The sequence below is a fragment of the Poeciliopsis prolifica genome, unplaced genomic scaffold (assembly GCF_027474105.1).
Source record: "Poeciliopsis prolifica strain line A6 unplaced genomic scaffold, Auburn_PproV2 SCAFFOLD013, whole genome shotgun sequence".
NCBI classification, from domain to species: Eukaryota; Metazoa; Chordata; class Actinopteri; order Cyprinodontiformes; family Poeciliidae; genus Poeciliopsis; species Poeciliopsis prolifica.
Window position 1 is genome coordinate 12,709,169 of NW_026562388.1, and position 13,564 is coordinate 12,722,732.

At 38.3% G+C, this 13,564-nt stretch overlaps 2 protein-coding genes across 5 annotated transcripts in view; one reads left to right on the plus strand and one right to left on the minus strand.

Annotated features, from left to right (window-relative positions):
* Positions 1-1,914: 1,914 nt before the first annotated feature.
* Positions 1,915-5,377, minus strand: commd8 (COMM domain containing 8). Its single transcript, XM_055038496.1, has 6 exons — positions 5,274-5,377; positions 5,021-5,167; positions 3,105-3,260; positions 2,874-3,026; positions 2,409-2,564; positions 1,915-2,034 (listed from the first exon to the last, which is right to left on the minus strand). Exons 2-6 carry the CDS (start codon positions 5,060-5,062, stop codon positions 2,014-2,016), a joined length of 528 nt encoding a protein of 175 aa, XP_054894471.1. The 5' UTR covers positions 5,063-5,167; positions 5,274-5,377; the 3' UTR covers positions 1,915-2,013.
* The window catches only part of atp10d (ATPase phospholipid transporting 10D), a 29,169-nt gene continuing 20,965 nt past the window's right edge, over positions 5,361-13,564 (plus strand). For 2 of the 4 annotated variants that reach the window (XM_055038490.1, XM_055038494.1), the window contains exons 1-3: positions 5,361-5,458; positions 9,326-9,678; positions 12,003-12,197. In XM_055038490.1, coding sequence (XP_054894465.1) covers positions 9,410-9,678; positions 12,003-12,197 — 464 coding nt within the window. In that variant the 5' untranslated portion in view covers positions 5,361-5,458; positions 9,326-9,409. Of the gene's footprint in view, positions 5,459-9,025; positions 9,679-12,002; positions 12,198-13,564 lie in introns of those variants that run through there. The other 2 variants (XM_055038491.1, XM_055038492.1) reach the window with 2 other exon arrangements.

A 13,564-nucleotide genomic window follows, 5' to 3' on the forward strand; every position in this document is an offset into this window, starting at 1 on the left:
GGGCGGATGTGGAGTTGCACAACTTCCGGTGGCTATAGCGTTAGCATTAAAAGGCTAGGAAAATGGCTCAGTCTCGGCGCAGTTGTTTTTGTTCAGTCCCTGGTTGTTCATGTGGGGGAAGAAAACAGCCTTATTTGTCATATCATGCGTTTCCCGACGGACCCGGACCAACGGAGGCAGTGGATCCAGGCGATCCGAAGGGACGGACTTTTGCATAAAGACGGGGAGCACTTTCGTATGTAGCTGCCACTTCACACCACGAGTCGATCATTCTAGAACGATTTTTCTGAGATTTGCTCTCTTGTGCCATTAGGCTGGTTGTCCTTTGCAGAGTAGTTACATGATATCAAAATAAATAACCATCATTCAATACAGTTTATTTGATGTTTATTTTACTTAGAATTTTAACAATAACACTTTTAGAAGGGCATCTGTGAGGTTTTTATAGTGGAACCTGCAGTTTGGATTCTTTCTGCTCATGTGAGGGGTCAAGTCTTTACGGAAAATGAGGCAGCGTGCTTATGCCATTAGCCCAGTTAGCACGTCTGCAGCTGTCAGCACTCAGGCTCTTTCCCATGATTAACTGGACACTCTGGAGTGAAGACTAACATCATTACCACATTTTACTTGGCTCTGTCTGTCAGCATTTGTTCCAATTCTCATTAATAATCAGTCAGACTGACCGGGAAGCTTTAAACATTACCTCCACCATCTCATAGCTCCTTCTCGCTTCTACCCCTTCTTCTACTTTTGTTTTCCAGCATATTTCTTAGTACTGTACTTGTTGAAATCTTTGCCAGCTCTTTTGGCTTTAAAATATTTGATTTCCTTGCATACAGCTACAGTTTATTTCCAAACCAATAGAAATTCATCTGCCAGTGGATTTTCTTTTCCATAATTTAAGCTCTATTGGTGAATCAGTTGTTTATTGTTTTTTTTTTTTTAATCAATGACTTTTCATAACTCAAGCTTCATTTAAAACATCTCAAACTAACAGTTCTGCCTCAGGTTGTATAAGGTTACTCTTTTCCTTGAACCCCATTGTTGCTTCTGTAGCAACTCTGTTGCTGTTGACCATTTGGTCCTGTAAGCTATTACACACCTTGACATGTTGTTAGTCTGAGAGATCACTGTTGCTAGGATTATATTTGTTCACTGAAATTCTTCCAAATTTCTCCTTGAATACAGTTTAGTCATATTCAGGACTGCTGAGGAAGAGAGGAGGAATCCAGTCCAACTTTCTTTGATTAACATTGTTGCCAGATTGATAATTTTCTAACACATTGGTTATCTTAACAGGCTGCATAGAGGTATAGTTGGTGGAACTGTTTCATTGCAGAAAAAAGGTCCTGGCTGAGTCATGAGTATGCCGGCTGCCTCCCACAGTCCAAAGAGCTGAGTTAGGTTAATTGGTTTCTAAATTGAGAGAGGTGTGTGTATATATGGCAGTGTGTCCAGGATGTATTCTGTCTCTCATGCCTAATGAGTGTTGTAGATAGACACTGGTCTCACAGGATGATAATATTCTGAATAAATCTCACACTTCTGTCATCACTTCACTTTCTAACAATTAGGATAGATAATTTTCTTAATTGTCCATTCCTTTAGATCAGGCTGATGAAAATTTGTAAATGATTTGATGAGACGAAACATGGAATATATTTGAAAATAAATCAGTAGGCCACGAGATTCAAACCTTTTCTATATTCAAATTTCCAGAGAACTTAATTGTTATTAAAACTAAATGGACGGATTGTAGAAAGGATGATGGACATTTTTATAAATTACAGGACTAATGAACTGATGGAGGAGGTGGACGGATGGGTTACAACATCAATGGATTACGTAAAAACGGTGTGGATGATTGAACAACATACTAACTTTTCTATTGATCTTTGACAAACTTCCACAGAATCAGAAAAGAAAATATGGATTTTATTATGGAACAAAAGGCATCAAAAACATTAAGTCATTATTACATCAAAAACATCGGCTTCTTTTTGGATCAGTCCATCACTTCAGCTGCAGTACCACCTAAAAGACATTTAGAAAAAAATGTCAAATCACTTATGACTAGGGATGAATTCCAAAGCAACAGCTTCAGCTTTCACTCTGTTCCTCAATACCAAGAGAGAATCTTGTGGTAATGCTGCCTCCTAGTGTTTATAAACTGCATCAGTTTTCAGATTGACTTGTTGAAGCACTTTAAATTGCCTTGTTGCTGAAAATGTGCTGTACAAAAGAAATTGCCTTGCTTAAACTCCATTAAGACGAGGAGCGACATGGAAGTGTTAATATGACCGGAGTGTTCATCAGCATGAGCCTATGTAGAGCTGCATTCAGGGTAAACAGGGTGTCATGTTTCACAGTCACACGTTGATAAGGTGACATGTTTCCTGTGTGCGTACCTTGTTAGCAGCCTCTAGTGAGCTGATGAGCGTGCTCACTTCCTCTCTGTTCAGCTCCATGGTGATGGGCCGAAGCGCTCCGTTCTCCCTTACATCCAGACATAGGCTGAGGAGCGGCGTGTTTAGAGAGGAGATCTTATCGCTGGACAAAGCCAACTGCAGAGGATGAAGGGAGAGAAAAGCTTTGCAGAAAACTCAAAGCAGACAGATTTGTGCAAAGTTTCTGTTCATTTAGGGTAAGTTTCTGCAAGATACTGATGGGGATGCTTCAAAATTCCTAGTGTTCCTGGTTAACGCTTAATGTTGGCACAAGGAGCCATGAAGTAGTAAAGTTAGAAGCAGGGAAACATGCAATAAGAGCCTACTTTCAATAATTAAAAAAACTTTGTTTTTAGGTATTGATTATTACCCCAGTTTAACTTGTTAGGGATGCCGTCTAACACCAAATGCTGATGTTTGACTGACCTTCAACTGCCAGTCAAAGTCCTGCAACGTTGCAGAGGAGATGCTGCTGGTTCTGTCCAGCAGAGCACGCCGGATCTCCTCCCATCGACCTCTGAGAACGCTTAGCACCGCCTCGGCATGGCTGTGATCTACATCTGACAGTTTAGCCAGAACCTGCACGGAACCAGCAGGACAAGATGTGACGACCTGAGCTGTGGGGCAAAAATCACCGGCCCCCCCTGCTCTGCTCACCTCATCATCTGGGATGTCGTTCCCCACCGCCAAGCCAAACAGGCTGGTCAAGAAGTCTAGTAGCTGCAGCCACTCCTCCAGGCTCCAGGTGGCGCTGTAATCACTCCTGCATGGAGGCTCCCGCCCACACAGCCCATCCACCACTCTGTGACACAGCTGGATACATCAACAGCAGATCAGTGTTTCCTTTTCACTTTGGCTGATTTATATGTAGCAGGTGGCACCACCGGGTGTCAGACCCTCCACAGCCTGAGCTTCTATAAAAGGGAAGCTAGAATGGTGGTGGCCAAGTGTTAATTTTCTGTGTTGGGTCTACGTGTTCCACTCCCTGTGGTAGGTTTGGAGGAAAACTGTTTTAAATTTATCCTCTTTAATAAGCTGTAGTGGTTTTATACAGGGCCGCATTATTAATGATAGCGTTAACTGGGCATATGGTTGTTTGATGCCACAAGTAGGCTTATACATTTGTCTTTTTTAATCAGACTGAATTGTATGCTTTTGTTTTTTATATTTTTATTTGGTAGGGCTGCACCAGATCTACTACATCAACTATGACGTTAGAATACTGGTTTATGTGATGCAGGTATGTCATGTTTTAGATAGACTTGATTAAAGTGATTTAGTTATTTTTGCTTTATCACTGCTTCCTTCATTCTGGTGTTTTATTGCCCTTTGGCTTGATGAATATATTTTAAAAGAAGATTAAAGGAAAGTTATTTTTGCCTTTAATCTCAACTGTATAATATTCAGACAGAAAAAAAATAATGATGCATCAAACAATCTGCCAATTTTTCCACATGGGCTGTAATGTGCAGGTGAGCGACAGAAAAAATCTTCAAATGTTTTTCTTCACCCTGTAACATAACATGTCTTCTGTTACTCAAGGAGAAAATGGGATTGGTTTCAAACCTACAACCTCTGAAGTAATAGCATTTTTTAATTTATGTTCATAATACCTTAACATTAAATCAAAGTTTACATATGACTTTGGATGAATTGTAGTTCATTACAAGACCTGAAGTCAGTGTCATGTGGCAACACTGATTATTTAACTAACAAACACTAGCAGGTGTTTGAATGAATTGTTTCTAGAAATGTAGATGTTTTTATTTAAAAAAAAAATTATCAAGCATCAAGTCTGTACATTTTCACCCGTACCTAATGTGCTCGGAAAGGCTTTCATGCTGGTTCAACTTTTTCATAAGGAGTCAATTTATAGCCACAAATATCAGCGTATTTTAAGAATTTGCATCTTATCGCCACAAATTAATACATATTTATGAATTGAAAAGAAAGTCAAGACTGCGTTTGCCTAAATAAAATTCAATGCAACTCACTGCCTTCAACGTAAAATTTAACCTCAGTTAAAAACAAAAAAAATACAGATGTGGAGAAGTTTAAAGCTGAGTAAGGTAACACAATATCACAATTTTTGAATGTGTCACAGAGGTTTGTTCAATCTACCATTTAAAAACAGAATATGGCACAACTGCCAACCTGCCTCGGTGTAAAGCTACACAATATTTAAGACTTGGACTGAGTTTCACCTTCCAACAGAACAGCAACCCTAATACAGTCAGACTGACAATTGGATGGATAGATCATAGTTAATTTGAGTTAGAATGAATGAACTACAACGTATGGACCAGTCAAAGTCCATACATCTCGTTGTTTTCCGCTAGTCTGAGCTTTTAGCTGTTTTGCAAACATTATTGGCAAATGGTTGTGCAACATCGTTTGGAAACGTGTCTAAAAACGGATAATGGCAGTGAAAGGTGGTTCTGCAAATGCTGACTTCACATTAGATCAGAAACAAAAAGTCAGAACCTCATAGTTTACAGTACAAATCAGGTTAATTTAACCTTTGAATCTCATATATCAAACATAAATCATACTAAAATAAGTTTCATGCTCACTTTGACACAATCTGTTGCTGATATTCTGCTCAGAATCTCCATATTTTCATCCGCTTCAGTCGAGCTGCTTCTGGTCAGCTGATCTCTATCACGTGACGGGCCGAGCCGCGTTCACTTGCAGTAGGAAAAATACTGCCCCCCGTCAACCTTCAAGTCACGGAAAATAGAGCGTTGTTGAGTTCCCCTCCGAACAGAGGAGCTGTCTCATTGCTTTTTCAGACAAAGCGCCGGATGTACATGTTCAAGTACTTACAAACACGACTGCAAAAAGAGGAGAGGAGCGTGTTCGTCACCACTTATCCACCAGAGGTGCGTTCTCGCATCCTGCTGCTTTTAGTTTCAAGTCTTCTGTTGCGGCTGAAACTCCAGAGATGCGATCGAAAAGATCCAGCCGACAGCAGCCGTCGAGCCCAGCCACGGATGGGAACAAACAGCTGGGTACGTAAAGGAGGAATTAGGGGTAACGGGAAGCTGGTTTCCTGGAGGGAGACACGAGTTTTTCTCTGGGGTTTGCTTTGTTCACAGTTCCAATTCAAGCGATGTTAGACAGCGGGCCTCCGACTGTCCTGGAAGTAAACACCGACCTTTAGGTTCAATAAAGCTGTTGTCCTGACATCTTTGAAAGAGGTGCAACGTTTGCAGACTTCCTGTGGGTCTTTTTAAAGTTTTTTTCTTTTTCTTTTTTGGGGGGCGGGGGGGACTTTGACAAATGTATGCGTAGTTTCAGTTCAGTTTTTCTAATACAACTGTAGATTGTTCGGGGTATTTCTGTCAGGTTAATATTTGCTCATCCTTTGTTTGCAAAATAAATCAAACTCGGTTATATTGGAGGGAGGATGTGTAAACATTAATTTTCAAGTCTTGTTGAAGATACTGAGCTGGATTTAGTTCAGGACTTTAACTGAGCTATTCTAACGAGTAGGCTTGGTGGAAGGGAAATCTTCAGCTTCCCTATTCCTGCTTATGAAAGGAATAATGTTTTTTTCATATAGGCCGAAAATGTTACATTTTATTGTCAGCTGATCTGTGCACCTTCTTTTTTTTGTCTCAAAATGGCTTGTAACTTGGAAAAGACTTTTCATACCTTTTTTTTTTAGCAATGCCTTTCTTCTTGCCACTCTTCCTTCAGGACATAATTTGTGGACTTCACAACAAATACTTGTATCAACAGGTTTTTACATCTGAGTTGTGCATCTCTCCTCATAGTAACTCTGGATGTTTAAAGGCTATCCTTCCCTTTAGAAATCTGCAGAGCTTAATCTCTAATGTTCCTGCTGTATCTTAGGCCTTCAGATGTTATTTGCTCACTAATAAACCTCTGAGACCTTCAGAGAATGGCTGTGAAACGTCAACTCTTCTAATTACTCGCTTGGAGGGCATAAAGGGTACAAAATACAAACATGCCACACTCATTTTTATTTTCATCCACAACATAAAGTACACATATCATTTTCTTTACAATTATGGGCTACTTTGTCCTATAGGTCACCTAAAATCCAGATAATATATATAGAAATTTGTTTTTATAACATGACAAATTGTGGAAAAGTTCAAAAATTACTATTGCAGAGTAAGGTTATGTGCAACATGCCTAGTATTTAAGTGTTTAGCTGTCAAATTATTCTTAAAAAGGTAGAAATCAAATATTCCTCAGTAAATGTTCAGGTATTACTCTGAAACTGAGGGGAAAAGTAAATAAAATGCATCTAATTCATAGCTGTTCTAGATGCTTGAGCATCCAGAACAGGTTGGTATACTGTGTACGTGATATGGGGTGTGAAGTTTGCTAAAGCTGAACCCTAATCCCAAAGCAAACAAATGCTTTAAGAATAACAAAGACCCTTTGCTGACCTTTGGATCAAAAATTAAAGAACTATCTTCAGATATACACATGTATCCAGAGGCTTTTATCTATCTGCTAGCCTTGGCTTCAGATATGTCAGCCTCTGTTATTTAAGGAGAAATAAACAAGTATTGTCTTGTGTTTCAACCTTTTCCCAATGACTGTTTATTTTTCAGCTTCTCCTGATAATAAACAGATTTTTTTTTTTTTTATTATCACCAGTTTTGATAAATCATACTCAGAACTGCACAGATAAACCCAACTGATTTGTGGCCACACCAGTGACTTCTCAGAAATCCTCTTTCAGTTCTGCTTTAAGTCCAGTCAGCCTGCTTTGTCAAAGATAAAACTCACATCCTTCACTTAGTGCTCAATGGATTAATATGGTTTAATTCTGTCAACAGAACTTCATCTACTGACTTTCACCTGAAACATTTTGAAGCCCAAACAGTGAGTTGGGTGCAGGAAGTGGTTAATTATCTTGAAAGCAGTTTTTCTTTGTGGAGTTTGACTTCACTCATTCAGCTCAGCCAAACTCAGAACAATGAAAAAGTCAGAGGAACTTAGTGAAGATCTAAAAAGGAAAATTGTACATTAATACAATTTGGAGAAAGTGTGATGGAGCCATTTCTGTGATAATCAGTTCATCCAATTGAACATATGGGTTACAGTTAGGAAAAATCTCCTGTTCTATAATTTACCCCTTCAGCTTGACTAAAATATTCAACTAACCATAATGGAGAGTCCAAATTCTTTCTGAACAAAATTTTAATGGTTAGATGACTCTAAAATTGGCTGGTTTGGCAACAGTGGTCCCCATTTGGAAGAAGACACGATGAGGCCTTAAAACTAAGAAGACTTTACCAATTCTCAAACAAGGTGGTGGTAACTTCATGCTGTGGGACTTGTTCACTGCTAGTTGCATTGCCTCTAGCTTATGGAATATTAAAGAAGGAATAATTCAAATAAACTGCTAAATGAAAAAAATAAATAAACTGAATGTTCCAACTGGACAACATATGCTAACATACATCCAAACTTATTCCTAAAGGTCTGAGATTAAACCTTTATGGACTTTGTTTAAAAGCTGAGCTAACGCCAAGAAACCTGACCAATGAAATTGAACTTTACCACTTCTACCAAACTGAGCGGTCAAGTATCCAGCCAGAATTATGTCAGAATCTTAGCTATTGCGACAAAACATGAAGTAGGGGTGCAAATTTCTAGAAGATATTTGACCTTATACTAAAGGGGATGTCTACATGTTTGTCTAAATATATATTTTTTACCATTTGGAAAAATCTCTAATCAGGTTTTTAAAATAGACTTCAAGACATTGTAAATCAAGCTAACTTCAATGCTGTGTTATTTTAGGTTTTTAGATAATACAGTTCTAATATTTTTACAGTAAAGTATTTCATTGACATGTACAAAATATTCCAAAGTTTAAATATTAAGATGTGCTGCAAATTGGGGGAGTAGAACGTTTGCGCACTACTTTCCTGTGATTATCGCAAACAAGGATTCTTCTTATGTCATCTGTAAATAAAGCAGCCGCAAATGAAGGTTAGCAGGTTTGGCCTGTCGCACAACTGCAGAGAGTTCTGACCTTGATGAGTTTTGGACTTGAAGAAGAAAATGTCATTTGTTCTGCAGCTAAGATTAAAGGTAACTAAAGGCATTAGATTATCATCACATCATATGACTGAAAGAGCTGCTGCTGTTCTGTTTATACTGTCACCGCTGCAGGGAAAAAATCCAACTGCAATCATTTCCCACATGAGGACATGAGATTTTTCAGTTAAATTTTATTGAGAAAATGAATAAAACTAATGGAGTTATTTGAATAAAGAATGGTTTTAGAACTTCTTGGAAAAAAAAAAAAAAATTTAATAAAGTATCTTATTAAATGACCCTAATCCTCTAAAGTAATGAACAGGGACACTTCAAAAATATAGAATACCATGAAGTAAAACTCATTTTATAGAGATTGCAACCAATACAAATTGTAAGATTGATTAAAAATAATTCAGTACAAAATGTTATACTATAAAGTATTTATCATGGTACAGAATATGCATTATGGAGGAACTGTATCAAGATGGTTTCTGTTGCTTGTTTTTTGCCTCTTTACTGAAACCTGTTTGCCGACAATGTCTTTATTCTAGGAACTGTCTTCCTTTGTTGGATGCAGAAATAAAGGAAAACACATTTTTTTCTAGTTGAGGTCATGCTGTCATTGTGTTGAAACAAGGAAAGAAGAAAAAGGGAAATGCATTGTGATGCGGATTGTATCACATCGCAATTGAGGCATGACTTGTTCTAACTTTGTGTTGTCTTTCTTTGTCATCTGCAGAGAATATCCACAATGTTTGTTGGTTATTTAACACTCAACCTTGATTCAGACCAGGTCAGTCAAAATGTTGGAGAGGATTTTAAACTGACTTATTGTTTTACGTCAGCAGAAGGAAGTTGTTGAGAGAGTTGAGGAAGAAGACAGAGTTCCCTGTGGGAGTAAGGGCCCGGCCGCAGTTCGGGCCGCGTAGATGGAGCGCTTCCACTGGGTGCGACATCGCTGTCGGCAGCTTCTGTCCGTAGACTCGGAGCGAGGCTGGTACTCTGCGCCTGATGGCCTTCCTAGCAAAAGCTCCCCTCAAAGGGTCAGCGGCAAGAGGAGGACGGTGTTGGCCCGCCATGGCCCCCACCAACAGGAATATGAAGCCGTGTCCAAGAAGTACAAGGGCAATGGCATTCGCACGACAAAATACAGTCTGTTGACATTTATCCCTATGAACCTGTTCCAGCAGTTCCACAGGTCAGTAATTTTAGATACAGATATTGAAAAAAAGTTTTTTTTCCAATGCTAATATTATCAAGATACATTGACCCTATCCTAAAATGAAATGTCACTATGTATAAAATATTTCTGGTGAATATTAACTGCATAAGCTTTTTGGATTGTAATTTCCATTTAGCAAATACAGAACACAGGAAGTGATAAAAATGTAAGCTTGTAGATTTTAAAGGTGGCGTAACACATGTAATTTGATAAAGCAGTTACTGTACATGAAGGAAAAACGGCAAAAAAAATTTATGATCTAGATGAGATAAGCTTGGAAGCTGCACTAGAAGGTCTGTCTGAATTACTTCGGTAAGAACTTATTCTGGGATCTGAACAGATAATTAGCTGTTTCAGAAAGTTAGAAAAGTTAATTAATTCAACCTCGGATTTGATTTTTGAATTGAGATCCTCATCTTATCTCTGGGGTGAATTCAGTCATCCCATGGAAAAGCTTTTTTTATATCTCTTTGTATTAGCGACTGTCAAACCAGGTCGCCGAGCGGCTGAATAGGGGAATCTTTGATGACGCGCCAGCTGATCAAAAACGCAATCCAAGTTGCATTTAAGTTGATTTATTTTGCCAATATCCAAAGCGTCAGTGTCCACACAGCATAAAAACGGATCCGTAGAAAAAACTGAATAAAGACAAAATGTGCTAAATTGATGCGGTCAGCAAAAAGTAAACTTTCCCCCATCACCCACTCACTCTATCCCCAGGTGAGCAACAGCTGATCTATAATCACTAACGACATCACGTGATCCCCACTACGCCTGTCCACAACACTTTGTATGTTATTCTTTCTGTTATGATCTACATCGTATGACTTTAATTGAGGGTTACAATGTGGACTAAACAGAAAATTCAGAGGTTGAACATATTTTCTCAGATCCTTCTTTATCATGACAGATCAGAACAATTTTATCTGGAAATCCATCTCCTGTCCCATCCTGGCAACAATCAGGATTAAGACACCAAAATACTTACTGGTAGTTCTCCACACAGTTATTCCAGAACCAACCGAGAGGAAGCATTACACACTTGACTTAAGGAGACTTTAAGAAATGTACAAACACACAGTTAACCTTTAATACTTAAAAGTGAATGCTTAAAGAAGGAGACTTAGGAAAAGAAATGTATCACCTGTCTGACCTGAGAATGCCTTGTGAACCGGCAGGAGGAGCTGGAGTGTCACTGCAAGTCAGGATGACCTGAACTCCTTCCTAGAAACTGAAAGTTTTACAGATCTGTGTTCTTAAGATAAACTTGGACTTTGTCAGGATAGGGGAGAAGTGTTTGTGAACAGCAATTCCAACTTCTCCTGTATATTTTTGGTTGGTCTGGACTTTCACTAGACCATTCAAGCACAGGAAAATGCTTTGATCTCTTACAGCTCTGGATGAATGTTGAAGATCTCTTGAAAGATGAATCTCTGCCCCAGTCTCAAGTCTTTTATAGTCTTTTAACATCTTTTTTTTCCAGGATTGAATTGCATTTAGCTTCATTCCTCTTCCCAGTTTTGATTGTAGGCCAAAAATGCAATTATGAACGCTTTCCTGTATGATCATGTCCCAGGAGATATGTAGTTGCATCATACCGTTTCTGTTTTCAGAAGATGGCTTTGAAGATGAAAGCTTATAATATTTTTTTTTAACCTAACTATGCTTTAAACCTGCCCACCATTTTCTCTCTGTTCTGTGTGCTGTGTTCCTAGGTGATGCTGATAGTTAATTAATGTTCTCTAACAAACCTCTGAGGCCTTCACAGACTGTTGGATTTATACTGTGATTAAACTACACACAGTTGGACTGAATTTTCTAATTGGGTGATTACTGAAGGAAATTTGCTTTACTGGGTTTTGTTAAATGTCACATTTACCATTGTAAATGGTAATGATAAATGTGACATTAATAACTATGTCACAACCCTACAAACCAAAATATTGCTCTCGAAAACATGTATTTGTAAAGGGGTTCTTCAGGAACACAAGCCTGTGATAAACTGCACAAATTAACTGTATTTATTGATATTTTCAAATTTATCAATATTTATTGTTATTCCCATTGAATAAACAGTGAAGAAAATAGCATAAATAATAATCAACAAGACAGACAATTTAATGGTTTTCTATAAATTGGAATTTGTTGTGACAATGATAAATCAAAATTCTTACCATGACAAGAAATTTATCACAATAAACAACATAATAAATGCTGACCCATGCAGCCTGGGTCACCCTCCTTGATGGCCCCCTATCTACACAGTCCTTCAAGATTACATGTTCCTTTGGTCTCCACAGGGTGGCCAACCTTTACTTCCTTTTCCTGGCGTTGCTTAACTGGGTTCCGGTTGTGGAGGCCTTTGAGAAGGAGATCACAATGATCCCTCTGCTGGTGGTTCTAACGGTTATTGCCATCAAAGATGCACTGGAGGATTACAGACGATACTTGTTTGACAAGAAGGTCAACAACAACTTGGTGCGCGTGTTCTGTGGGTAAGTTCATCCAAACTCAAATCTTCTACTTACCTCCATCCAAAGCATTTGCACTTTAGAAATGTTGCAGATTAATGAGTTGTTTCAACATGGTTTAAATGAAAGTGAAACAATTGCATTGAAAAGTTAGCCGGAATTGAACTTAGTTTGTTTCATTTTGATGTTCACCAGAGCAAAAAAAAAAAATGGTAGTTGAAACAGGAACTGAACACTCTGATGGAAAGTGGATCCTTTTGGAACCCACTTACATCTTTTTGCAATATATTTGTAATAAAAGGTTTTCATCACTTCAGATTCCAGGTATTCCTCAAAAATATGTTACTGATAGTATGCAATTCAAATTTTTAATTTACCTTTCATACATTTTAAGAAATATATCACTACCCCATTCTTCCGTAAGTGGGTCCAAAATGATCTGCATTCATTTCCTATAGAATTTTAAGGGAATCTTTTTTTTTCTTATCAACTGTAACTGTCAGAAAAACAATCTTTGTGAACCTTACACACTGAGTCCTAAGTGCAACCCCTGAATAATAATATTCTACACATATTCTTTCTTTTTTACCTCACAAATGTGTGTGTGTGTGTGTGTGTGTGTGTGTGTGTGTGTGTGTGTGTGTGTGTGTGTGTGTGTGTGTGTGTGTGCGTGTGCAGTACATGAGTACTGTGACAGCACAAATTAACATATTAGCCTTCTTCAAAGTGAGCCAACACTAGTTACCTAAACAAATAGCTAACATTACCACCTATACTTTATTGTGCATGTGTGTTATTTGTGTGTGCGTGTTTGTGTGGTTCTCTGTGTGTGACTGGTACCGTGGATAAGAAAACAAAGCGAGGGAATGTGTTGAATAACATGCAAAACCTGTTGATCAATGTGTTCAAGATTCTTACTTTTATAATCTCAATACATAAAATAAAAATTTATAACTATATAAATAATTGCACACTATTCTGGAAAAGAATAGAGTGCATTCTCTAGGTCAGGGAGAATGTCCTGCGCCAAGTGGAGGAGTTCAAGTATCTCAGGATCTTGTTCACAAATAAAACTGCATGCATGAGATCGACAGGCGGATTGGCGCAGCATCTGCAGTGAAACGCGTGCTGTACCAGTCTGTCATGGGGAAGAGAGAGTTGAGCCAAAAAGCAAAGCTCTTGATTTACTGGTCGGTCGAAGTTCCTACCCTCATCTATTCTCATTAGGTTTGGGAAATGTCCGAAAGAAAGAGGTGACAAGCAGCCAAAACATCAAATCCCTGATGTTTTATGAAACTTTATTGTTAATGACTTCATAACGATGAAAGAAAATTTGTATTATTTTCTGAAATGAACAAATAGCCATTGAAGAGAAGCTGAAATTAGAGTAA